Here is a 27,623-nt window from a genome sequence, read left to right as displayed (position 1 = left end):
CTAGTTAGATTTGTTTCTGCTGCGTCACAACAGGAACTCCTCATAACTCTTAGAAGATCCATGCTCTCCACCAATGTTTATGCTAATTGCACAATCTTTGTTAGACAGAGGAAAATATGACTTTCTATCCAGATCCAAAACAGATGAGGTATGCTGGGGAGCAGCAATGGTACAAGAAGCTTTCCATCAAAGAAAAACATTCTCCTAGAAGAATTCGTGATGGAATTTAAAAGAAAATCCTACCTGAAAAGGGGAATTCCTGGTTGAAGAAGCATTCTTTAAACTCCGCTGCTGGGCAATGAAACGAATCAGATGGTTTGTTTCAGGAGAGCCCCGAACACCAACTGTAGAGCGTCGTCTGGCTTTTTTAAGGTAGGATGACGACTTTCCTATAATGAGAACACCTTTTTAAGTTGGAACCAAACAAGGCAATCATTAGCAATCAGGCACTGAATATGATCCACCAGCCTGAGAGAGAACGCGATAGACACATGGTGCAGAAATCTAGGTATAAAAGTATAGGCAAAACTGTTCACCCACCACTTGTAGGGTGGGTACCCCTATTTCGTCTGATTTACTGTCTAATCCTAGAGCAGAGCCTGGCACATAGAAGGCCTTTATCAAAGTTAGGGAACAAGCATGTGAACATATTTTAATTAACAGGTCTCATTTTTGTTTCCTATTTCCTCCAGAGTTGGTAATGGCTTGCTTTGGACTAAGAATTTAATGAGTCTTATCCCTGAGGATGACCCCCCACCCACAAGCACATTCTCTCCTGTCCTTAAGTGTTCAAGACAATTTGTTTCTCTCAGATACCCATCTATCTTCAGCACACTACCCTGAATTCCAGCCATGCGCCTAAACCCACAAAAATCAATCTACCTTTTCCTTTCTTTCTTTTCTTCTTCTTTTTTTTTTTTTTTTTTTAGGGCTGCACCTGCAGCATGTGGAAGTTCCTAGACTAGGGGTCAAATCTGAACTGCAGCAGCCAGCCTATGAACGTTAGATTCTTAACCCACTGAGCGAGGCCAGGAATCAAACCCACATCAAGGATACTATTTAAGGACACTACTTAATTTGATGAGCCACAATGGGAACTCCTGAATCTAGCTCTTTAAAAGTCTAAGAGTGATGTTCTTGAGAAGGGAACGTGGGATGACGTGCAACTTTGGTCTGCTCTCTATCCTGTATTTCTAGTCTAGTGCCTGTATTTCAAGTCCCCCATTAACCTTCCATTTCAAAATGCTGTTCTCGAATTCCATTCCCGTTATTCTCCAGCTATAGTCAGACTTCACAGGTGAATTTCATTTCTACTCCTTGAAGGAGATTAGCCCAAGTCAATTTTCTGTTTGTGACTTTGAAAGAGACATACGCCAACCTTGCAATGTCACATTTTCTTTCTTTCTTTTTAGGGCCTCACCTGCAGCATATGGAGGTTCCCAGACTAGAAGCTGAATTGGGGCTGCAGCTGCACGCCTATGCCACAGTCACAGCAACCCTGGATCCAATTCACACCTGTGACCTACACCAAAGCTTTCAGCAACACAGGATCCTTAATCCACTCAGTGAGTCCAGGGATAAACCCACATCCTATGACACTATACCAGGTTCTTAACCCATTGAGCCATAACAGAAATTCCCAATGTTACAATCTCTTAATTGCTCTTCAGCTTTCTCTTATTTTTGCCACACATGACCATAGAATGTATTACTGCTTATAGCACACACGCCTCTCTATCTTATGTATCAGGTCAAAATGTGATTTTCTTTTCCAGTTTGGCCATGGAGCACAGCTGTGACTTAGGCACATCATCATGCTGGGAGCCGTGGGACCTGGTCTCCCTGATCCAGCAAGTTTGAAAGTCAATTTAGATGCATAAAGTACTAAGACAGGGTAGCTGAACAAAACAGAATTTAATTTTTATTGCTTTTAAAAGCACTGCAATAAAATACTCTCTCACCTGAGGAGTTCTTTACAAAGCTTTCAGGGGTAATTCCCAATTGCTCCACAGTTACTGTGGAAAAGTTTAAAGGCGATTTAAAAGTATCTGATGTACAACGATTAGGAGTCACTTCAGCTGAGTGCTTCTGAGGCGTGACAAGCTTCCCATTTCCCAACATGAAAGAAGTATTTTCTGAAACAGACAACACGTGGTGAGGGCTAAACATCCTTGTCAAGAAAAAGACCTAAACCTTAAGTTTTACAGAAAGATACCAGGTCACTACATACCAGCGTTAAAAGCAGACTCCTTGGTTTCAAGGGGCTCGCTGTCTTTCGAACTAGCATCCATCTGAAAAAGAGATGAAAGAAAAAGAGCCCCACCTCCAAGATAAATGTGATTTGATCAAGATCCTCTTTCAAGATTTAATTCTAATACAATCTATACAGGCAGATGACAAGAGACAACTTTTGGAGCTTAAATTAAAGAGAAATGTGGGAAACAAAGCGGATCTCATACTATAAAGCAAGGCTTTTAAACCTTAGCGAACATCGGAATTGAACTGGGCACCCTATTAGAAATGCAGCTTTGCAGATTCTCAAAAATTCTAATTCAGAAGATCTGGCTGGGCCCGGGAAATCTGCACTTTAAAAAGCAAATGGGTGACCCAGAAGAACACACCTCTGAGAAACATGCCAAAAAAACATCTCTGGAGTTCCCGTCGTGGCGCAGTGGTTAACGAATCCGACTAGGAACCATGAGGTTGCGGGTTCGGTCCCTGCCCTTGCTCAGTGGGTTAATCCGGCGTTGCCGTGAGCTGTGGTGTAGGTTGCAGACGCGGCTCGGATCCCGCGTTGCTGTGGCTCTGGCGTAGGCCGGCGGCTACAGCTCCGATTGGACCCCTAGCCTGGGAACCTCCATATGCCGCGGGAGCGGCCCAAGAAATAGCAACAACAACAACAACAACAACAAAAAGACAAAAGACAAAAAAAAAAAAAAAACATCTCTGCGGTAGCACCGTCCCTGAAATCCCACCCAGGCCACTCGCCTACCTCTCGCGCCCGCAGCTCCGCTCTCCTCCGGTCGGGTTTATTTTGAACGCTCCACGGATGAGTGTCGTGCGCTCTAGACCTCGGCTCTTTGGTCCTGAAGGGTTCGCTCGAGAAAGCAACTGTCTGCCGCCAAACCAGCAGCGGGAGGCTACCTCGTCCCCCGCCGCCGACGCTCGGATCCCCAGAGCCGGCGTAAACCCGAACCCTCCCCTCCACCCGGCCGCGGCCCGCCGCCCGATTCAAATCGCCAGCCCCGCCTCCTCGTCGTCCCGGCGTTACTCTGCGAATCTCTACGCCGCCGCCATCCGCACGTGTGCACGCTCACCCCGAAGCCTCCCAGGTCTTCACCTCGCCGTCCCAGGAACAGGTGTGGCTTCGTGAGCTCGGAGGGACACCACCGCTAGCTGCAGTGACACACTGACCAGGGAAACCAGCGATTGACCTCCGTCCGTGGAGACTACTTTCTTGAGAATCTCGCGGAGGAAGCCTTCGATTACGTCTTGTAGCTTAGTTCCCGGTCTTCCGATTGGATGCTGCAAACTTCGAAAAGAATCATTGGGCCAATCCTGACAGAACAGTCGGCTGCTCTTACCCAATCAGCCAGTCTCGACGGCAGCCGTTTCCTGCGTGCGCTGAGAGAGTGGGAGGGGTTACAATAGGAAGGCGCTGACTGGTGTGGCTCGCTTTCAGCGCTCCGCCTCCTTCCATCAACCTCCGCCTCTGTATGCAGATGAGCTCTACCTGGTCTTGGCTTTGCGCCTGCTCAGTAACGCTTTGAGCCGCCGCTTGGCTCCTGGTTCAGCTCTGATTGGCCGATAACCCTTCTCCGTGGGCTAGACAGCAGCCTCTGTTCCCTCCTTCCCCCTGGGTTGTGTTAGTAAGAGCCCGCCCAGTGCAGCGCGACGATTGGCTGAGTTCTGGCCGGCGCGGCCGGATGATTGGCGAAGCTTAGAGTCAGTCTGGGAGAGGTGGGGGAAGGGCCCCAGGCTGACTGAGGAGCCCAGGGGCGGGGTGGGAAGGAGGACCGGCCAACCTTGGGGTGTGGGACGGAGAGTGCGTGCCTGTGTGTGTGTGTGCGTCTGTAAGGGAAGGAAGGTGGCGAAGGGAGGAGAGTCCGAGTGGGTGGCGGGAGGGGAAGGGCGGGAGAAGAAAAAGGTGGGAGGAGAGCCAGGTGGGAGGGTGGCGACTCACTCAGGACCCAGTGGGGGCAGCGCGATGAGGCGGGTGACCCTGTTCCTTAACGGCAGCCCCAAGAATGGAAAGGTAAGGGGGTCGGGAGGAGGCGAGGCGGGCCCGGCTGCGGGGGGCGAGGGCAGCAGAGTGCGGAGCGGGCTCGCAGGGCAGAGGGCTGAAGTTGGGGAGAGGGGCTGGGAGCGGGGAGGTGGGCGTGCTCCGGAGTTGGGGGGTGTCCTGGAGAAGGTGTGCGTCGGGTCCCCGCGGCCTCCTCTCAACCTCGGGGATCCCTAGCCCGAGTCTGCCCTTGGACGCCCCAGCTGATATGGGGACCAGCGCAGGTCAGCTTGTGCTTAATGGTTCCTAAGTCCCAGGTGGGGGTCCTGGAGAACAGAGGACCGCTGTCACCTGAGCGCTGGAGACTTCTATTCCTCTTCCCATCTCCCCCGATACCCCGCTGCCCCCCACCCCTGGCTCCCGAAAACGCTGGTTCCCACCTTCGTGCTGAGTAATGGTCTGCTCCAGAAAGTGGTGGTAACAACTAAGGCATGGGACATTGATCAGGTGAAAAGAATTAAACTCTTTTTTATCGGTGGATAAGTAAATCCCAGATCGAATAGAAGGATTGAAAATTAGTGACATTTTCCTGATGGTCCCCCCAACCCGCCCCTCTTTTAGGAACCCCAGCTCCGCCGCCGCCAAACTTCTGTACTCGCTTTATTAATCCACTTAATTTCATTTCCTTAGAGGACTGGGACAATAGACCAAAATGGGTTGATTTGACATTACTCTTTGCTGTGTTAGGCCTTTGTTGAGGGTGTGGTGCTAAATATTTGTGCAGCGCTGGAGCTAGCCGAAATGAATCCTGTTCCTTCTCAGCCTCTTGCCCCACCCATGAAAGTTGCTCGGCTTCTTTGGAAAATTTGACTGTTCAAGGCAGACATTTATGGTGTGGCTAAATGACATTTAGAAATAACTAAGCCTTAGCGTCCGAGGTGAAGGTAGATTGCCCTCACTGTCTTATTTGCGAGAATGCTTTGTTTCCTGCATATTTAGGGAACATAAATTTTTAAATGTTGTCATTGTGCCAAGGTGGAAAAAAAAAAAAAAAGGGCTTTTCAACTACTCTTCAAGCTTGAGTAAATGCTCTAAAAATCTGAACCACACCCTAGTTTGTTGGCTATAATTTTGCGTTCTTCTGGTCTTAGAGGTTTGATACTCATATGAAAACAACTGGCATAAATTCAGGATCCTGCATTTTCATAAATGCTACCTTAAATAGGTTTCACAGGTTCATGTTATTTCTGACCATTATTAACTTTTTCGGTACCTATTTTGTCTGTTGATAACTACCACTCATAATCTAAAATATGTATTGTTACTAGAAGAAAGATTTAATATCTCTAAAGTCACACTTGTAATTTGTTCTCAAAAATAGACCTCTGACCCTTTTATTCAACATCTCTCCTCTGTTATTCCATGAAAGACAAGATGTTTGGACCCAGTCCTAAATATTTAGCTATTCTCTAAATCTCTTCTGAAGCTACTGAATTTTGTTCTTGTCAAAAATCAGCTGGCTTGGTCTTGCCATATTTTTAATAAGGTTTTTTTTTTTTTTTTTGGAAAGCTCTCTAGTTTTGACTAGGTTAGTTTTTTGGATTTAAATTTTATTTGCTTTAAAAACATTTTGCCTGAGAATCTTGGAAGACTGGGCAAAAAAAATCCTCAAATAATTTAATATATTTGTTACAAAGATCATTCAAACCCCACTGGAGAATACCAGTATGATTCAGTATTAAAAATAAGTCTGACCATAATCCTTACTACTTAACTGGAAAGCATATTCTGCGCCAAAGTTATCAGTGTTTCTCCTCTGATCCCTTACGCTGATTAAGAAAGTAGTAGTATAATTACTCTTACTTGACAAAAGAAAGCAGAATAAATCATAACAGCCTGCATTTTTATATAAATAAAGGAACTGTATTTAGCCAAGATTGGCATGATGGTGACATGATTTTCATGAAGCTGAAACGACGCACTACAGCGATAGAGTTTGATTTCCTATCCACCAGTTGGAATATCTGTGTCACTTTCATTATCTCCTTATTTGCCTAGCTTCTGTGTTTGTTTCCTGGGCATAAGAGTAATGCCTGTTTGTGGTTTTTTTTCCAAATAAGTTTTTCTCCTTTAAAGCTTGTTCAGTGGTTGCCCGACCGGTTGTGAAGCCTGGGTTTGGGGAGGCACAAAGTCACCCTGAGGGCTACATCATATGCTCCCATGACTTTTCCATATCCTGAGTAAACATAAGTGTAACTGGTGAATGTTTTCATGTTGAAGAGCGAGCTGTGCATTTTCTAAAACTGCTTTCTGGGGTGAGATGGTCCACCACAGGGGTGTGCAAGAAGTTCTAGGAGAGTTTAAGAAGAAATAACATATGCCTTACCTGTATTTTTTACTTAAAAATGCAAATTAATGCTAAGACCGGGTTTTTTTCAATCTGAAAAGACACACATGCTTTTGATGTTTAATCACTATGTCAGCTGGGCCCAAGTCTTCTGAGAGAAGGGAATGCATTCACATGTGAAAAGAGTTAATGGTTACTTCTTCACTGGTTGGTTCCCTTTGGCATGTTGTGATGTGTTGACGCTTACATGGGCCAGGTTAAGATTTGTATTATCCAGTTTTAACTAAGTCCTCACCAAAATGCCAGGTGACTTTACAAGATTCCTTCAAAGACTTAGATGCCGATTGAACACAGTATTAATTTTGCAAACGCAAGCCACAAGAAAGTGCAGGGCTACCACTTCTCCTAATATAAACTATCGGATTTTTTAAAAACAGTGGATCTCTGGATGTGATAAGAGGGTAAAAAGGGCCAAATTTTAAAGAAGACTATTTGAAGTCCTATTTAATAACTGCTATGAATAATAAATTGCTCCCTAAGTGTATATGGTTCTTCAAAATATCAGCCAATGATAGGATGAGGTCATTCCAATGAGCAAGTCATTTTAAAATATTTTCCAGCACACAAAGACAATTTTAGATTTTTTTTCATTTTCTTTTTTCATTTTTTAATGTTTAAAGATAGTCTTGAATGTGGCAGAAGTTGACTAAATTTAATGATAAATTTTTAAGGGATTTTTACTTATTGGCTGAATCTTAAGTCAGTAAAAGTCTTCTTATCATTTGGGAAATCATATTTTTCCTGGCAGTGATAGTTTATAAATAAGTAAGTAAATATGCAAATGTTTGAGCACATACCTCAAAGTGCTTTACTGATGGGGTACATAGTCAAAAACATAATGAAGACCATATTTCTAAAAAAAAAGGAGTCTTTTAAGTTACTCTAAAAGAGTCAGATTTGAACCTTTCATCCTTTCTCCATATGCCTCAGAATTCATATCGTTCTCTTATTAGTGTTCTAATAGTTGGCATCGAGGAATTTGAAATGAGAACTCAGATTTCTCTCTGCATGTAGTGAGTGGCTTCTGAGCAACCCAATGGCAATTCAGTTTCTGTGCATTGTGGACATAAGTTGCTTTTTTTTTTTTTTTTAATTTTAGTGTAATCAGTAATGTGCCAGTCGTAGGCCTTTTGCATACCTCATTGATTCATTAGGTCAGCACTTATTGAGAGCCGTTTTTGTATGAGGAACCATGCCAGGTAGTGCAGCTACAGTAGGATATGAAATAGATCTTGATTCTGTACTGATGTTTATGGTCTTGGTCCAGGACTTAGCTGTCTTCTGGCTTTGATGTTATTAGGTCACAAATATATTGTTGGTATTAAGTACCCAGATTTGAATTCACTGTATTCCGTTGAAGAACGGTGAAAATCCATGTAAAGCTTTGCCTCTTAAAATCTGAACATTAAAAAGAACCTTGTAAAGTTGCCTGGTGGCCTAGCAGTTAAAGCTTCTATCATTGTCAGTGCTGTGGCACGGGTTTGATCTCTGGCCTAGGAAGTTGCACATGCTACAGGTGTGGACGGACACACACGGACAAAGAACTTTGCTCTTCAAGTTTAAATGTTTTAAAAATATATTTGATACCTATAAAAGAATACAAGCAAGATTATTAACTGCCCAAGAAGAGGAATATAATGTAACAAATATCAATAAACCTACCAAACAACCCCAAAAATAGCACATTACCAAATCTTAATGTGCTTGTCTGCTTTCCTGTTCCCCTGCATCTCCCATAAAGGCAGCCAATTTTATGAATTTTGTGCTTCTCTTTCCCACCCTTTTTTTTTCTTTTTCAATAAATAGCTTTGTCATGTATATGTGTATAACCAAACTATATATTTTTTTGTCTTGTCAGCTTTGGGACACAACATATCCTGAATTGCTTTCATTGTATATAGTCTTTTTGGACTTGAGTTTTTCATTCAATATAATATTTCTAAGATTTCATCCATAATGTCCCACATAGTGATAGTTTAGTCATTTTCACTTTTTTATAATAATTATACATATAAAAATACCATTACAATTTATCCCTTCTCCTGTCCATGGACAGGTTTTCTTTTTTTTAAATCTTTGCTATAAAACTGACAGTGCTGCCATGAATATTCCTGTGTATCCTGGTGCACATGTGCAAACACCTTTCTAGGGCAGTGGTTCACAAACTTTAGCACGCATTGCAGACGCCTGGAGGAATTGCACAACTATTGAAGGACCCCACCCCTATAGGTTTAGATTCACTAGGTCTGGGGTGAGGCTAGGAATTTGAAGTTCTGACCTACTTCCAGGTGATCCTAAGGCTGCTGGTCTAGGAACCACACTTTTGAGAACCTCTGCTCAAGTATATATTTAAGTTGTAATTATTGGGTGTTAGGGTATGTGAATGTTTAATTTTTTTGAATAATGCCAAATTGGGATGTTCCCTGGTGGCACAGGCTGCAACTGCAGCGTGGGTTCCATCCCTGGCCCAGGAACTTAACATGCGGCAGGCATGGCCAAAAAAAAAAAAAAAATGCAAATTGTTTTTGAAAGTCATCGCAGTAATTTATATTCTACCAGTGTTACATAAACCTTCTCATCGATCCATATCCTTTCAACACTTGGCTGTTGTCAGACTTTTAAATTTTTGAATATTTTAACATTTGTCTTGCCAGTGTCATCTTTTTAGGAAATTTTAATTTTTAAAATGTATTAAACTGAAAGTGTGGGTAGAGAAAAATCGCTTGTACATTTAGTTATTGTGATCAAGTGGATTGGTTGGGTAACTAGACCTGCATAAATCCAATAGGTAGTTATGGATTTTGTATTATATATAGATATTGTAGGCATAGAAAAATGTTTTAAATACATATGCAGGCTTTACTTTTTAAATTTGAATAACATAGGTTACTGCTTGAACACAGTGTTTAAAAGCAAATTAAAACTTCATTAAACTGGAAGTTTCTGTAGTGGCTCAGCAGTTAAAGAACCAGTGGGTTAAGGATCCAGCGTTGCCATGAGCTGTGGTGTAGGTCACAGACACGTCTTGGATCTGGTGTGGCTGTGGCTGTGGTGTAGGCCAGCACCTGTAGCTCTGATTGATCCCCTAGCCTGGGAACCTCCATATGCCGCAGGTGTGGCTCTAAAAAGAAAAAAATAGTAGTGTAATATACAGGCCATAAACTTTAATAGACATGCTTCTCAATTTACCCCATTGAAAGTTTCCAAGTATAGTACCTAGGTTATTAAAATGGGTAATTAGAATGACATGGAAACCTCAAGTCCACCCTAGGACATACAACACACATGAGGCAAATGACCATTGTAAGCATGATCATTTTGTAAATGCTTGGCCTCTCTGAGGACTACAGTAAGCTTAGTAAATAAAAGAACTCATATCTGTGATATATAAGATTTCCATTGCTACTCCCTCCCACCCTGGAGCTGATATATAATAAAAAGTACCTGTGCCAGTGTGTTGGACACATTCTCACATCTTTTCCATGTGTATCACATTTTAAAATCTGATATTCTCATTAGTTTATATAAAAGATTTTGAGTATTGTCTGCAGGATAATTGCATTTTTTTTTTGAGTTAGTATGCCTGAGAGAATCAGCTAAAGTGATCTTGTTGAAAACAAATGCCAAAAATGCCTTTTAAATGAAAACCAAGTATGTTGGCCCAACTTAAGGGACATTTTCAAATTTGCAGTACTATAAGATTCTTTGCAATAATTTCAGTGCTGCTTTCTCAAATGATGAGCCTTTGGTTATACAATTTCAAGAAAATTATTAATTACCAGATTACTTGTCAATTGCTAAAAATAATTCTTATTTGTAAGTCTAGTATCTAGATTTATGAAGACATTAAGTTATAACTTTTTCTCCTTACTTCATGAATAATACAGGTTCATTGTGGCAAATCTGGAGAATAAATAAACTCACAAGATAAGTGAACCTTAATTCTACTATCCAAAGGTAGCCACTTTCCATAGTTAGATGAACTTCATGATCACTTAAGAATTGCATTTCTACTGTATACTTTTTTTAACTTTCTGTCAGAGGAAAGACTGAGTCACACACAAAAAGGGTGTGTCCTTGTTCAACACTCTGACGGTAATGAAAATTTCATCTAACATTCAAGAAACATTTATTAAAGACCAATAAACCAACTCTTGTGACATTGGAGTGGATCCTGCTTTTTAAATTGGCTGGATGTAGGGGAGTTGGGTAGTAAAGGGATATACGTTTTTAGTGCTGTCTGTAAGCATTACAAGGATTTGTTACCTACATCACAGAATGAATAGCAACTTTTTACAAATTAAAAATTTTGTATTAAAACTTTACAGCCTAAATAGAAAGTTAGGTTAGAAAATATTTCGTGACACAGCACTGTAAATCAATTATTGTTGAATAAAATTTTTTTTTAATTTGATGAAATGGTGTTCAATACTATGTTGGGGCTTATTTAAGTGATAGTAAAGATGAAACCAATTTATATCAAGAATATGCTCCGTAGTAGTTTTGCAGCGTGCAAAGAAACGCCTGTTATTCTTTGCCCTGAAATTGCCAAACTGTGTGATGTGTGAGTACTCAACCTTCCAGAGAAAACAACAGACAGGTTTTGAGTTGGGCTCTGTTTGTTATTGTGGGTTGCTATAACATGGTCAGGCTTAATAATTAAAATAGCTGTTGCTTCATTTTCTTCTGTTTGAAACAGCAGTGCCCAATAGAACTTTCTTTGATGAAGAGAATATTCCACATCTGCATTGTTCAATATGGTAATAATTAGCTATTGTGGCCCTTGAGCACTTGAAATATGGCTAGTGTAACTGACGAACTGACTTTTAACTTTTAATTCACTTTAACGAATTATTCAGTAGCCTTTTGGAGAGAGTGGCTTCCACATTGGGTAGTGCAGCGTTGGAACCTGGCAGGTGGCCTTTATTTTCATTAGGAAACAGCTGACCTACAGGAAAATTCAAGTCAATCATGTGGGAGTAGAAAACAAGAGTAGAAAACAATTTAATTTGATGTATTTTTGAAAAATGTCATATCAAATGTTATGATCTAATACTTAAATTCAAGAGCATATAGTATAGAGAGAATCTTTAAATTTCCATCCATTTTATTGTATGTCCAATTGAGGGAGAGAAGTGAAAAGAAATGGAGAGAGGGAGTTCCCGGCGTGGCGCAGTGGTTAACTAGGAACCATGAGGTTGCGGGTTCGGTCCCTGCCCTTGCTCAGTGGGTTAGGGATCCGGCCTTGCCGTGAGCTGTGGTGTAGGTTGCAGACGCGGCTTGGATCCCGAGTTGCTGTGGCTCTGGCGTAGGCCGGTGGCTACAGCTCCGATTGGACCCCTAGCCTGGGAACCTCCATATGCCGCGGGAGCGGCCCAAGAAATAGCAAAAAGACGAAAAAAAAAAAAAAGAAAGAAATGGAGAGAAAGTTGATGGTAAGGCAAAGAGGGATACTGTCGGGCAAAATAAAACCTTATGAAGATGTACAAGAAACACATAAAAGAGAAACATTTAGGAGATTCTTTGTGTAATAGCAACTATGACAAGAATGCTGATGTTGGAAAGGAGGGTTTCCTTACCCTCCCCTCCAGTTTCCAGACTGTAAAAATTGTTTTGCACTTGCTTTGGTCAGTCTCTTGGCCTTTTGGGTTCATTCTTTTCTCTGTTTTCTCTTTTCAGGCCCTCTGCCTGAGCACAACCAGGTTTGCTATAAATAATGCCTTGCACACTTTCTCCCAGGAACTTGTATCTGCAATAATAGTTAGAATTCCAGGCTCTGTTAAAGAGGTGAAAAATGATAGGAAATATGGGGGACATATTTTCTGCAGGCAACAGTCACTTATGACATGTCTGCTGTAAGACACTATGCCAAATGCTTTGCCTTGTTTTCTTATCATGGTGCAATATATATGACCTAAAAGTTACCATTTTAGCCTTTTTTTTTGTCTTTTTGTTGTTGTTGTTGCTATTTCTTGGGCCGCTCCCGAGGCATATGGAGGTTCCCAGGCTAGGGGTTGAATTGGAGCTGTAGCCACCGGCCTACGCCAGAGCCACAGCAATGCGAGCTGCGTCTGCAACCTACACCACAGCTCACGGCAAGGCCGGATCCCTAACCCACTGAGCAAGGGCAGGGACCGAACCCGCAACCTCATGGTTCCTAGTCGGATTCGTTAACCACTGCGCCACGACGGGAACTCCCATTTTAGCCTTTTTTAAGTGTACATTTCATTTCATTGGAATTAAGTACATTCACAGTTGTATAACCTCACCACCATTTATTTCCAAAAGTTTTTCATCATCCCAAACAGAAATTGTTTTCCCTGTACCCCCCCGCCCACCAGGAACCTATCTCTATGAATTTGCCTGTTCTAAGTACCTCATATAGGTAGAATCACATGATATTTGTCCTTTTATATGTCTGGCTTATCTCACTTAGCATGATATTTTCAGGATTCATCTTTGTTGTAGAATTTTCAGAATTTTATTCTGTTTTAGAGCTGAATAATATTCCATTGTATGGATATACCACACTTTTTTAATCCAATCAACTTGGGCTGCACATTTTTTTTCTTTTTTTTAATTAAAATATAGTTGATTTACAATCTTGTACCAATTTCTGCTGTACAGCAAAGTGACCTGTTCATACATATATATATATATACACACACACACATTCCTTTTCTTATATTATTTTCCATCATAGTCTATCCCAAGAGATTGGACATATTTCCCTGTCCTATATAGTAAGACCTCATTGTTTATCCATTCTAAATATGTTCATTTGCACCTACTAATGCCAAATTCCCAGACCATCCTTCTCCCTCCTCCCTTCCCCTTGGCAACTACAGGTCTGTTCTCTAAGTATGTGAGTCTCTTTCTGTTCTGTCAATAGGTTTGTTTGTGCCATATTTTAGATTCTACATATAAGTGATATGGTATTTTTCTCTTCTGACTTCATTTAATATGATTATAGTTATGCATCCATGTTGCTACAAATGGCATTATTTTGTTCTTTTTTATAGCTGAGTAGTAGTCCATTGTATATATGTACCACATCTTTTTGTTTTGTTTTGATAAGTTTTATTGGAGTATATTTGTGCTACAAAATTGTGTTCATTTCAGGTGTACAACAAAGTAAATCAGTTGTACATATACACATATCCATTCCTTTTCAGATTCTTTTCCCATGTAGGTGATACACAGTATTGAATACTTTACCCTGTGCTATACTGATAGGTCCTTGTTACCTATCTATTTTATATACACTAGTGTGTATATGTAAATCCCCAACCCCCTAATTTATCCCTCCCCCTGCCCATGTTTTTTTTTTTTTTTTTTTGGTAACCATGAATTTGGTTTCAAAATATTCGAGTCTGGAAAAAAAAGGAGTTCCGTCATGGCACAGTGGTTAACGAATCCGACTAGGAACCATGAGGTTGCGGGTTGGATCCCTGCCCTTGCTCAGTGGGTTAAGGACCCGGCATTGCTGTGAGCTGTGGTGTAGGCTGCAGACGCAGCTCGGATCCCGCGTTGCTGTGGCTCTGGCGTAGGCTGGTAGCTACAGCTCCGATTCGACCCCTAGCCTGGGAACCTCCATATGCCACTGGAGCGGCCCTAGAAATGGCAAAAAAAAAAAAAAAAAAAAAAAGAAGAAAGAAAGAAAAAATATTCGAGTCTGTTTCTGTTTTGTAAGTTCTTTTGTATAATTTTTTATTAGATTCCACATATTAGTGACCTTATATGATATTTGCCCCTTTCTCTGTCTTACTTAGTATGATAATTTCTAGGTCCATCCCTGTTGCTGCAGATGGCATTATTTCATTCTTTTCCTCAGCTGAGTAATATTCCATTGTGTATATGTACCACATCTTCTTTATCCATTCCTCTATGTATGGACATTTAGATTGCTTCCATGTCTTGGCTATTGTAAATAGTGTCAACTGTGAACACTGGGGTGCGTGTGTTCTTTCAAATTATGGTTTTCTCTGGATAGAGGCCCAGGAGTGGGATTGCTGCATCACATTGTAGTCCTATATTTAGTTTTTTACAGAACCCCCATACTATTCTCCACAGGGGTTGTACCAGCTTACATTCCTGTCAACAGTGGAACCAGGGTTCCCTTTTCCCCACAACCTCTCCAGCATTTATTGTTTGTAGACTTTTCAAAATGGCAATTCATCCAGTGAGGTGATACCTCGTTGTAGTTTTGATTTGCATTTCTCTAATAACAATGTTGAGCATCTTTTCATGCGCTTTTTTGGCCGTCTCTACCACACCTTCTTAGTCCACCTGTTGATGGACATTTAGGTTGTTTCCATGTCTTGGATATTGTGATGTATATTATTCTTAACAGTCCACCTAGTTCCCTTTAAACTGTGCTTGCCTACAACCCTTCCCCAAAATGCCCCAGCTTGCAACACTTCTCAGAGGTTATGATCCAAGAGAAAAGAGTTGGAGTCTCTGTATCCTGCTATTGAAAGATCTCACACTCTTATACTGGCAAACAAACTTCCTCCACACTCTACTATTAACTTCATTTACTTAACAAAAAATTCAGTGCCTGTTTTACTCCAGTGTTGGGTGAACAAAGGACCAGCCCTGGTTCACATTTTATACGGCCCCTTTATCCCGTATCCTATGGGAACTCAATTGGCTGCTCGGGCTTCGAGTTCAGCTTCTAAGCTACCTTTTATTCACAGCTTTGGAAGATCCTGATACTGGTACAACTATACAGCAAAGCCACTAGGAACCCTTGGTTACATTTCTTACTGGAGCAAAAACTTCACTCCATGTAGAGTCTCAGCCCCCTACCTGACCAGCTGCACGTGTATTAATTACACAAGTACCAGACTGCCTGATTTAAAGCAGGACAAAGCAATTCATTGTAACCCAGCTCTATGTTGTTTTAGAATGTTAGCCAAAATCTGGCTTAAATAGTTATTGAAGTTCGGTAAGGTTGGAAGTTGTTAACTTCATATGGTACTTGATGTAGTAAATGTTATAATAAACAGTAAATTGTTTCTGTTTTAAAAACAAACCATTCCTTTAAAAAAGGAGTAATGTCGGAGTTCCCGTCGTGGCTCAGTGGTTAATGAATCCGACTAGGAACCATGAGGCTGCGGGTTCTATCCCTGGCCTTGCTCAGTGGGTTAAGAATCCGCCATTGCCTTGAGCTGTGGTGTAGGTCGCAGTCTTGGCTTGGAGTCCGTGTGGCTGTGGCTGTGGTGTAGGCTGTTGGCTACAGCTCTGATTGGACCCCTAGCCTGGGAGCCTCCATATGCCATGGGAGCGGCCCAAGAAAATGGCAAAAAGACAAAAAAAATAAAAAATAAAAAAGAAGTAATGTAAAACCAACCTCGTAAAGACTTGCTAAGCTCTTATCAGGCATTAACTCATTTCATCCTTATGACAACCTTCTGATACACATGCAGCTATTGTCTTCATTTCTCGTGAAAGCCACGGGAGTATAAAGAGGTTAAATCATCTTAAGCTGATAGCTATAAAAGGTCAGAATCTAAATTCAAGTGCAAGTCTCTTAAAAGTGTGGGTCTCTTACAACTCAAGTACTTTAACACAAGATTATCGGTTGATTTCAGTCAGACAAATTTCTCTAGTTCTATGGATAAATTAGGCATTAAGTAAATATTTGAGTCAAAAAAAAGGATGCTGTTATAATCTCTCAAAATCTTATATGACAATCTGATTTTTTTTTTAGACCTGTTTAGAGTGTGGTGGTTTATAATTTGTAACAAAATTCATTATGTAAGTTGTTTAAATTAATCTGGTGTGTTTACAGGTGGTCGCGGTGTATGGAACTTTATCTGATTTGCTTTCTGTGGCCAGCAATAAACTCGGCATAAAAGCCACCAGTGTATATAATGGAAAAGGTGGACTGATTGATGATATTGCTTTGATCAGGTAACCTTCACCTTTTTATGAGCTGTCTACAGTGTGCCCTCAGCTTCTTAGTACTATGCTATTTCCCTTAAGCAGTAGTTTAATAACACTGTTCAGAATACAGGATTTTGGCAAATGATTGTCTACACTTTGCTCTTTGGAATTTAAGTAATTTGGACTTAGAGTTCATTGATGAGTACGTTCCAATATACTCATATCTTTCTACAGGGTTCATATATTTCTATGAGGAATCTCTTTACGTTATAATAAGACATAAATTTTTAATACTAGAAATCTAACTGATCTCTTTAATTTGAAATGCTACTGCTTATTCAGCTTACTTCCTAAGAATGTTCTGAATTTTGTGCCATTACGGAGACCTACTTTGGGGAAAACTTGCTAAATAAGATAGAATTTTAAGCAGAGTTAACTCACCAGTCAACCCCACAGTAATGGTTTTGGTTTGTTTGTTGGTTTTGTTTTTTAAGTATCCAGCTGTATTTTATAACCAGTATCCACTTCACCTCATTCCATCCTCAGGGGAATCAGAATTTTGAAGCAGGAAGGAGATTAAAGGAGAAGATGGAATGGGAACACAAATTAAGTACTGACCCTGCCAGTTATGTTGTATTCACTTTGCCCAAGTTACCTCACTTATTTGGCAAAACATGGGCTTTTTAAAACTGATGGTGTGAAGATAATGATGTTCTAAGTTACAGCAATATACAGAGTTTAATTTTCGTTTAAACCCAGGTCAGAATGACCTTTCAGTATAATATACTGCCTTTGAAGTTAATCATTTCTAGTCCCTTTATTTTATTTTTTTATTTTATGGCCACACCTGCGGCATATGAAAGTTCCCAGGCCAGGGATTGAATCCGAGCCATAGCTGAGACCTGTATTGCAGCTGCATCAATGCCAGATCCTTGTAACCCACTGTGCCAGGCTGGGGATCAAACCCATGCCTCTGCATAGACTCAAACTGCTGCAGTAGGGTTCTTAACTCACTGTGCCACAGCGGGAACTCCCCCCTTCATTTTATAAATGAAGCAACTAAACAACTGAGAAGTTAAGTAGTTAAATGAGTTATCCATGTATTATGGTTGAGTAGTTGATTTTTGTTAATGAGAGGAAAACAAATTTTCATACTAGTCTTAAAAAGATAACAGGCATGTTGAACAAGTAGGAAAGATTATAGACTTAAAAGATAGAGATATTAAATCCAAATAAATTAGGAGAATTTCTTAGTTTTTCAGTATCTATTTCCCAGCTTCTTTGGGTTTCTATGGATAAGTGTCACATTATTGAATGATTTATATCAACCTAAATTTCTCCTTAGCAAACACAGACTCTGCTTCCAAGAAAAATTCCATATGATCCTGTGATATCTCATAGAAATATAATTTATAGGGAGTTCCCGTTGTGCAGCGGAAATGAATCCAACTAGTATCCATGAGGATGTGGGTTCCATCCCTGGCCTCACTCAGTGGGTTAAGATCCAGCGCTGCCATGAACTGTGGTGCAGGTTGCAGGTGCAGTTTGGATCCCGTGTTGCTGTGGCTGTATTGTAGGCCGGCAGCTGCGGCCCTGAGTCAACCCCTAGCCTGGGAACTTCCATGTGCCATGGTGCAGCCCAAAAAATTTTTTTAAAAATTATATTCTTATAGAAATAAAAATTTCTGCAACATTGTTCGTAATTGAAAATGGTCATAACTGAAGCCTCTGAACTATAAAAATATCTACCTGTTTAGAGAGCAAGCTGGTGGTTGTCATAGGGATGGGGATTGAGGGGTTGAGTGAAATAGGTGAAGGGGATTAAGAGATACAAACTTGCAGTTATAAAATAGATAAGCCCTAGGAATGAAATATGCAGCACAAAGAATATAGTCAACAATTCTCTAATAATTTTGCATAGTGACAGATGGTTACTAAACTTACCATGGTGATTGTTTTATGTATTTGATTGTCAAATCACTGTTGTACACTTGCAACTAATAATATTGTGTGTCAACTACAATTTTAAAAAGCTAGGACAAGAAATATTATATCTATGTGTTTGATAATTTGTGGTTCACAGTATAATCTCTGATCACTTATATCACTGATGGGGTGGGCTGGGCAAGGGAGGAGGATATACACTGATGATTCAGATTTTTGGGTTATGTGCAATCATTTACATTTAGGCGTTTGGTGGATATAGTGGGTGAGTGTTTGTAGGCAAAGTTACTTCCAATTATAGTCTTCGTAGATTTAATATGAAAATTTACTTTCATTTCCAAACCACAGAGCAACTGATGATTTGGGAGAAACCCCTAATAATTCATTTAGGGTCACACAAATAAAGTGAAAAAAGAATAGTTGGCTCTAGCTTTTACCATATCCTTTGAGCATAATAGTATATTCTTCAGTTGATGAGAAAGCTGAATTCACATAATTTGTTTTGTTTTGTTTCTTCCATTTCAAAAATACTTTCATGTGCAGGATCTTATTTGAATTTAAATCCAGGGACAGTTAAGTCAGGGGGTTAAGCACTTTGAATTTTATAATCATCATAGAGACCTACTTTGGTAAAAACTTGCTAAATAAAATAGAACATTAAGTAGAGTTAGCTCATTGGTGAACCACAATAGTGATTTTCAGTTTGGGTGGTTTTTTTTTTTGGATTGGTTTGGTTTGGTTTTGGTTTTTAAATATCCTAGGCAGAGTCATCTCTTTTTTTTTTTTTTTTTTGTCTTCTGTCTTTTTTTTAGGGCCACACCAGTGGCATATGGACATTCCCAGGCTAGGGGTCCAATCAGAGCTGTTGCCACCGGCCTATGCCAGAGCCACAGCAACGCAGGATCCGAGCCGCGTCTGCAACCTACACCACAGCTCACGGCAACACCGGATCCTTAATCCACTGAGCAAGGCCAGGGATTGAACCTGCAACCTCATGGTTCCTAGTTTGATTCGTTTCCACTGCGCCACGATGGGAACTCCAGAGTTGTCTCTTTAAAACAAGAGTCTAGTTCACTTTATTCCATTCTCATAGGATCATAGAATTGTGGAGTAGGAAGAGGTTTAAATGACTTGGGTTTAAATATAAAGCACCAGAAACTTAGTCAACTTCTTTGTGATATAGATTGATAGAAAAACCTAGCTTCTGCATTATTCTAAGGAACAGTTCCCCTGGTCAACAGATAATTAATGTGATTTCTGGATTTTGATGGTGGCTTTTTAAATTTTGATTTCCCTAGGGATGATGATGTTTTGTTTGTGTGTGAAGGAGAACCATTTATTGGTAAGTGACTTCCTTAAAAGCCAATTTTGTCTCCTGAAATAAAAAGAAATGAAATGGCAAATATTTTACAGAACTTTACTAAGCTTAACATTAGAAAGTATCTGTGGCAGTGTTCAGTTCCTCATACCTTCTGTGATTCTGCATTGGGGGGGTATGAACGTAAATTTTTAATTTTAATTACATGATCATATTTTAGTATGGTTACCTCATCTTTCACATGCTTTTAAGATGCTCTGGATGTGCACATATTCATTAATTATGATGTAATAGGGTAGTTTTGGTTTCAGAGCAGTAACTATTTTGTTTTGAAATTTTCTCTTTGATAGTTGTTAAAAAATCTGTTGTGTTAATATATTTTTAAGCCTGTGTTGCTTGCAGAAGTAATGCTTGACAGTCATTCAGAGGAGTCAGATCAGTCAAAAATTACTTGAGTGGGAGTTCCCTTGTGGTGCAATGGGTTAAGGATCTGGCTTTGTCATTGCAGCAGCTCAGGTCGCTGCTGTGGCACACGTTCAATCCCTGGCCTGGGGAACTTCTGCATGCTGCTGGTTTGGCCAAAAAAAAAAAAAAAAAAAAAAGAAAAAGACTTGGTATCAACCTCACACACATGCACATATATACACACTACCCTTTTATTTCAAAGAAACCTTGTGCAGTATATCTGTCGAAAGAGTCTGAGGCTTAAGTAAGGTCACTGTTCTTAAAGGAGTATTTACTATATTTAGTTCCATACAATCTCACCCTGAATATTTAAGCATTTTTAAAAGCCATTACAATAATTCTGTTTGGTAGTGGAAGTAGTTTTCAGGATCATCACACAGGAGTTGCTGACTTGACTCTGCCTTAAGAGTGTGAGTGAAAATTTTTTCTCTTCTTATCTTTTAGCCTAACAAGAGTGGTTAGCAGGCAGTGGCCAGTTAATTGATTCATTGCATACATAAAACAAAATAAAAAAGTAATTGACCAGTGTTTTTATTTTATTGTTATGAACTTTTGGAGTTAAAAATATTTGGTATGTTTTCCTTCTCTGCCTTTATTGATACTTAGATTATTTTACTTTTGACCAGTGGAAATCCCTTTAGGTCCGTGTTCTTTTAACACAACCTCATCAAAGTGTGATCTTACACTTCTCTTGTCCTAAACCCAGATCAGTAGTTTTTTTCCCCTGGAAGCCTTGATTTCTTATAGTGAAAAATGCCATTTCAAGACACAGACTCGAGTGCTAGGGAGGCTCAGGGCTACTGGGTTCATGACCATTGCTAGGCTTTTTGGTGGACTGAGTTGGAAATACATAGCTTGACATAAAATTATATAAATATTTAAAGTTTTATGTCATATATAACATAAATATCTCATGGGTTCATACTATGATTTATGATTAGAATTATACAATTTTTGTTTAACTTCTTCTGTCTTACATCTATGTCTCCTTTCTTGGGTATCAATAATCCTGGTTTCCAGGAACTTGAGTGATGGGATTATTACGTCACATAATTACTCATTTCTTTCATCCTGCACAAAGTACACGTAAAAGTTTTAGTAACAGTCCTGATTCTTTGAATACCAATAGGACTGCTAAAGACAAACATTTTTTTTTAATATGTTCATTCCTTTCTTTCCTTACTTAAAAAATAATTTTATTGTTTCTCCATTGTCAGAATATTAATATACTGTACACATACACCCCCCCTCCCATTATCAACTATACTCTCCTCCTTAAAACCACCATTTAGTTTTACTCCTCCAGTCCTTATGTTGCTCTCTCCAGTGGTTGTCCGGAACTTGTTCTCTGGTAGATTCTTTACCAAGAACTTGTGAGAACTATGTTCACGGACATTTTGCCTTTGGACATTTTGCTTGAAAGTTTGGCTGGTCATAAAATCATGTCAAAACTGAACAAATTTGCAAACTTGGATGTGTGGTTCTTTGTATACCAATTATACATCAGTTAAGTTGCTTTAAAAAAATCCCTGGTTCACGTTATTTTTCTTTAAATATCTTAAGTATTACTCCATTTTCTTCTGGCATAGAGTGTTGGTGTTGAAACAAATCTGATCTTTCATAAGTGATTATTTTTCCTGGGTCACCAGAAGGATTATTCTCTTTATTTATTTATTTATTTTTTGTCTTTTGCCTTTTTTTTTAGGGCCGCACCGGTGGCATATGGAAGTTCCCAGGCTAGGGGTTCAGTCAGAGCTGTAGCCACCGGCCTATGCAGAATCCAAGCCACATCTGTGACCTACACCACGACAATGCCAGATCCTTAACCCACTGAGCAAGGCCAAGGATCGAACCCACAACCTCATGGTTCCTAGTCAGATTCGTTTCCGCTGTGCCATGATGGGAACTCATTCTCTTTTAAAGTACAGTAATTTTAGTAAACTCTTTCCAAGTGTTTTAGATTGTTCTGGGCTGATTCTCTCAGATATGTGGTGGGCCCTTTCAATATGTAGTTTTGTATTTTTAATTTCAAAAAATTTTCTTGAACTTTATCTGTTTACTTTGTCATCATGCTTTGATTGATTTCTTTCAGGGCTTCTATTGTATATATATTGGCTCTTCTGCACTTATCTTTCGTATTGAAATCCTCTGTTAAATACTTTTCATCTCTTCATTTCTTTTTGATTTTTAAAACTTTTCTCTTTTCATCTTTTATTTTCCTTAAGGCATTATCTGTTGTGTTCTTTCATTTCTGTGTTTCTTCTAGTTTTATCTTCATTTCTGAAAGAGTTTTGCTTTGTATTTCTAACCCTCCCCTGAGTTCTCTTGCCTCATTTCTGAATTTTATGATTCTGGTTTATGTTTTTGTTCTTTGATATCTTGTATTATTTACTTCTTTTAGCATGTTTGGAATATTATAGTTTCCTTATTTTGTGGTCACTTCCTTCTGGCACATTTTCACTGTCTATAGGGATGTAATTCTTCCTGTTCTTTTAATAATTTTGTGTGGAATTTTTCTATTGCTCACTTTGGCATGAAATTAGTTTTCCTTAACTTGAGAAGGGAAGGCGGACTTAGAAAAGTTTGTCTAATTTCATGGCTCTAGATTTCCCTTTTCTGTTGTATCTATGAAATATTTAAAAGTATGGAAGTTGCCTTCAGATATATTTTGGTTCTGTTAGACCTTTTTGACATTTTTTTATCTGGACTTCTTTTTCTTTTGTCTCTGTTTTTTGTGTTCTGTTCAACTTGGATTCTTTTCCCAACATCTTATTCTCAGTTTGGGGCGTTGTCCTAGATGGCAGTTTTAGCTGATGGGTTTTGAGAGTACATTTCCAGCCTCTTCGCATCTTACTGGAAACCACTTGAATCACCCACACTTGGACTGAATATACCCCTTCCACTTTCGGTCTGCTGTTCTCAAGTAGATTTCCTCAGTTTTGAAGTAATTAAGGGTTGCTTCTATCAGCTTCTTCTGTCAAGGATGTTGGTGCCATGTTGCTCTTCCAGCTCTTGGTGTTGGTGGGATACCTGATCACCTGGTTTTGTTTTGGATACTATCTTGCTATCCTAGTAGCTTTGGCCTGCTTTTATATGTGTTTTTAATTTAAAAAAATTACACTGTCGCTGTCTTCCCCAAACCCCCAACTTAATGCTTTTGTTTTTGTTTTTTTCCTGCATGTCATGTCTAGATCCTCAGACAGATTCCAAACCACCTGAAGGGTTGTCGGGATCTCACACAGACTGGCTAACATTAAATGTTGGAGGGCGGTACTTTACAACTACACGGTAGGTTCACGTGCATATGTGCATTGAGGGGGAACTAATGTTCTTTCTTTCAGTTTGCCTTCCTTCAATTCAAAATAGCAGAAGATATTCTGATATACTATGTGATTTGAAACCAATTTTTAGAAAGTTGTTTTTGTTTTGTTCTGTTTTTTTACAAGGAGTGGAAAAATGATTCACAAGTCATTCCAGAGAAAGCATAAAAAGCACGAATTTAGTGTTTTAGAATCTGCTTTTTAACTATTGAGTAATACACATAGAACACAAGTAAAAAATGAATGTTGAAATTCATAGGGACTGTGACTCCTTAAACTAAGAGATTAAAGAAAATGTAAGTTTGGATTAGGAAAATCATGATACAGTAGCTTGCTAGAAGGATAGGTTAACCTTTAAGGACAACTAAACCAATATTTAAATCAAAGGAAGTGCCAGATTAGAAGGGACTTTGATAAATGGCAACTTATTGCACATTTTTGTTTCCCAGCATCACTCCTCCCAGGTTATAGCATGCATCTTTTTGAGAGAACAGCTGGGATCAAGTGTACTCTTGAATTAAATGTTTGTTTATAAAGACAAATGGAGAAATCAATTTTTTTCCCTGAATTCTTAGGAGCACTTTAGTGAATAAAGAACCCGACAGTATGCTGGCCCACATGTTTAAAGATAAAGGTGAGTGCACACATTGTTCTCATATTTTGTGTAACCTCTTTGGAGCTGTATTGACTTTATAATTCCTGTCCTCCTGTGCTTTTTAATGATATCAGTAATAATTTTTAAAAGACTAAAAACTTACTGTCATGTTACACAGTTTTCTTCCATAATTTCTAACATTGTTTTTGGTTTACGGGGGGCTTTCTTCATTTTAATGGTCACACAGGTGTCTGGGGAAATAAGCAAGACCATAGAGGAGCTTTCTTAATTGACCGAAGTCCTGAGTACTTTGAACCCATCTTGAACTACCTGCGTCACGGACAACTAATTGTAAATGATGGTATTAATTTATTGGGTGAGTTTTCAATGTAATGCCTCACATTTTTGTAAGTTAAGGATTTGTATTTTCACTTGCTCATTAATGTTGCGTATTTTCATAAAGTGAAAATATTTTTTTTTCCATTTTTAAAACTAAATGTTTTATATGTATATGATTATAGTTAAAGAGAGATAGTCTTTCAGGTATATATCTAACCCATACATTCTGATTTTTTTTTAATTATACTTGATTTACAGTGTTGTGCCAGTTTCTATTATATGGCAAAGTGACCCAGTCATGCATATGTATACATTCTGTTTCTTATATTGTCTTCCCTCATGGTCTATCCCAAGAGATTGGATATAGTTTCCTGTACAATACAGTAGGACCTCATTGCTTATCCATTCTAAATGTAATAATTTGCATCCATTAACCCCAAACTCCCAACCATCCCTCTCCCGTCCCCCTCCCCCTTGGCAACCACAAGTCTGTTTATGTCTGGGAGTCTGTTTCTATTTTGTAGATAGATTGATTTGTGCCATATTTTAGATTCCACATATAAGGGATATCATATGGTATTTGTCTTTCTCTTTCTTACTTCACTTAGTATGATAAGCCCTAGTTACATCCATGTTGCTGCAAATGGCATTATTTTGTTCTTTTTTATGGCTGACTTGTATTCCATTGTATGTATGTACCACATCTTCTTTTTTTTGTTGTTGTTTTTATTTTCCCACTGTACAGCAAGGGGGTCAGGTTATCCTTACATGTATACATTACAATTACATTTTTCCCCCAGCCTTTCTTCCGTTGCAACATGAGTATCTAGACAAGGTTCTCAATGCTATTCAGCAGGATCTCCTTGTAAATCTATTCTAAGTTGTGTCTGATAAGCCCAAGCTCCCGATCCCTCCCACTCCCTCCCACTCCCTCCCCCTCCCATCAGGCAGCCACAAGTCTTTTCTCCAAGTCCATGATTTTCTTTTCTGAGGAGATGTTCATTTGTGCTGGATATTAGATTCCAGTTATAAGTGATATCATATGGTATTTGTCTTTGTCTTTCTGGCTCATTTCACTCAGTATGAGATTCTCTAGTTCCATCCATGTTGCTGCAAATGGCATGATGTCATTCTTTTTTATGGCTGAGTAGTATTCCATTGTGTATATATACCACATCTTCCGAATCCAATCATCTGTCGGTGGACATTTGGGTTGTTTCCATGTCTTGGCTGTTGTGAATAGTGCTGCAATGAACATGCGGGTGCACGTGTCTCTTTTAAGTAGAGTTTTGTCCGGATAGATGCCCAAGAGTGGGATTGCGGGGTCATATGGAAGTTCTATGTATAGATTTCTAAGGTATCTCCAAACTGTTCTCCATAGTGGCTGTACCAGTTTACATTCCCACCAACAGTGCAGGAGGGTTCCCTTTTCTCCACAGCCCCTCCAGCACTTGTTATTTGTGTACCACATCTTCTTAAGCCATTCATCTGTCAGTGGACATTTAGGTTGTTTCCATGTCTTGGCTATTGTAAATAGTGCTGCAGTGAACATAGGGGTGCATGTGTCTTTTTGCATTATAATTTTGTCTAGATATATGCCCAAGAATGGGATTACTGGATCATATGGTAGTTCTATATTTAATTTTCTGAGGAACCTTCATACTGTTTTCTATAGTGGTTGTACCAATTTACATTTCCACCAACACTGTAGGAGGGTTCTCTTTTCTCCACACCCTTTCCAGCGTTTGTTATTTGTAGACTTATTAATGACAGCTAGTCTAACTGATGTGAGGTTGTACCTCATTGTAGTTTTGATTTGCATTCTTCTAATAATTAGTGATGTTGAGTATTTTTTCCTGTGCTATCCGTATGTCTTCTTAGGAGAAATGTCTGTTTAGGTCTTCTGGCCATTTTTTTCAATTGGGTTGTTCTTTTTTTGTTATTTATTTGTAGGAGTTGTTTGTATATTTTGGAGATTAAATCCTTGTCCCTTGCAACTGTATGCTCCCTTTCTATAGGTTGTCTTTTCATATTTTATGGTTTCTTTTGCTGTCCAAAATCTTGTGTGTCTGATTAGGTCCCGTTTGTTTGTTTTTATTTCTATTACCTTGGGAGACTGACCTAAGAAAACATTTGTGCCATATGTCAGAGAAGGTTTTGCCTGTGTTCTCTTCTAGGAAGTTGATGTTGTCATGCCTTAGGTTTAATTCTTTAAGCCATTTTGAATTTATTTTTGTGCACTATGTGAAGATATGTTCTAGTTTCATTGATTTACATGCACCTGTCCAGTTTTCCCAGCACCACTTGCTGAAGAGACTGTCTTTTTCCCATTTTTTTATTTTTGCCTCCTTTGTCAAAGGTGTCTGAGTTTCTTTCTGGGATGTCTTTTCTGTTCCATTTATCTGTATGTATGTTTTTGTACCAGTTCCACACTGTCTTGACTACTGTAGCTTTGTAATATTGTCTGAAATCTGGGAGAGTTATGCCTCCTGCTTTGTTTTTTTCCTTCAGGATTGCTCTGGCAATTCTGGGTCTTTTATGAGTCCATATAAATTTTTGGATTATTTGTTCTAGTTCTGTGAAAATGTCATTGATAATTTGATAGGGATTGCGTAAAATCTGTAGATTGCTTTGGGTAGTGTGACCATTTTAACAATGTTAATTCTTCCAATCCAGGAGATTGGGATATCTTTCCACTTCTTTACTTCCTCTTTTATTTAATGTTTTATAGTTCTCAGCATAGAAGCAGTCTTTCACCCTTGGTCAGGTTTGTTCCTAAGTATTTTGTTTTTTGGGGTGCAGTTTTAAAAGGTACTTTTTTATATTTTCTAATATTTCATTGTGAAGTATACAAGAATGCAACCAATTTCTGAATGGTAATCTTGTATCCTGCTTCTTTGCTGAATTCCTTTATCATATTGAGTAGTTTTTGTAGAGAATCGTTAGGTTTTCTATATATAGTGTCATGTCATCTTCATAGAGTGACAGTTTTACCTCTCACCTTCCAATTTGGATACATTTTATTTATTTTGTTTGCCTGATTGCTGTGCCTAGGACTTCTAATACTATGTTAAATAAAAGTGGTGAGAGTGGGCATCCTTGTCTTGTTCCAGATTTTAGTG

The 27,623-nt window shown here is 39.3% G+C and overlaps 2 protein-coding genes across 2 annotated transcripts in view; one reads left to right on the top strand and one right to left on the bottom strand.

Annotated features, from left to right (window-relative positions):
- Positions 1 to 3,555, bottom strand: part of CDCA2 (cell division cycle associated 2) — a 49,842-nt gene extending 46,287 nt beyond the window's left edge. The window contains exons 1-4 of the mRNA XM_047760601.1: positions 2,993 to 3,555; positions 2,231 to 2,291; positions 1,962 to 2,135; positions 244 to 389 (exon numbers count right to left, since the gene is read on the bottom strand). Coding sequence (XP_047616557.1) covers positions 244 to 389; positions 1,962 to 2,135; positions 2,231 to 2,291 — 381 coding nt within the window. The 5' untranslated portion in view covers positions 2,993 to 3,555. The remainder of the gene's footprint in view (positions 1 to 243; positions 390 to 1,961; positions 2,136 to 2,230; positions 2,292 to 2,992) is intronic.
- A 544-nt stretch (positions 3,556 to 4,099) lies between these two features.
- Positions 4,100 to 27,623, top strand: part of KCTD9 (potassium channel tetramerization domain containing 9) — a 63,990-nt gene continuing 40,466 nt past the window's right edge. The window contains exons 1-6 of the mRNA XM_047760602.1: positions 4,100 to 4,255; positions 16,426 to 16,547; positions 19,763 to 19,806; positions 23,439 to 23,535; positions 24,143 to 24,201; positions 24,410 to 24,538. Coding sequence (XP_047616558.1) covers positions 4,208 to 4,255; positions 16,426 to 16,547; positions 19,763 to 19,806; positions 23,439 to 23,535; positions 24,143 to 24,201; positions 24,410 to 24,538 — 499 coding nt within the window. The 5' untranslated portion in view covers positions 4,100 to 4,207. The remainder of the gene's footprint in view (positions 4,256 to 16,425; positions 16,548 to 19,762; positions 19,807 to 23,438; positions 23,536 to 24,142; positions 24,202 to 24,409; positions 24,539 to 27,623) is intronic.

This window comes from Phacochoerus africanus, chromosome 15 (assembly GCF_016906955.1).
Source record: "Phacochoerus africanus isolate WHEZ1 chromosome 15, ROS_Pafr_v1, whole genome shotgun sequence".
Taxonomy (NCBI): Eukaryota; Metazoa; Chordata; class Mammalia; order Artiodactyla; family Suidae; genus Phacochoerus; species Phacochoerus africanus.
Note: the sequence above shows the minus strand (reverse complement) of the source record. Positions and strands in the feature narration are given on the sequence as shown.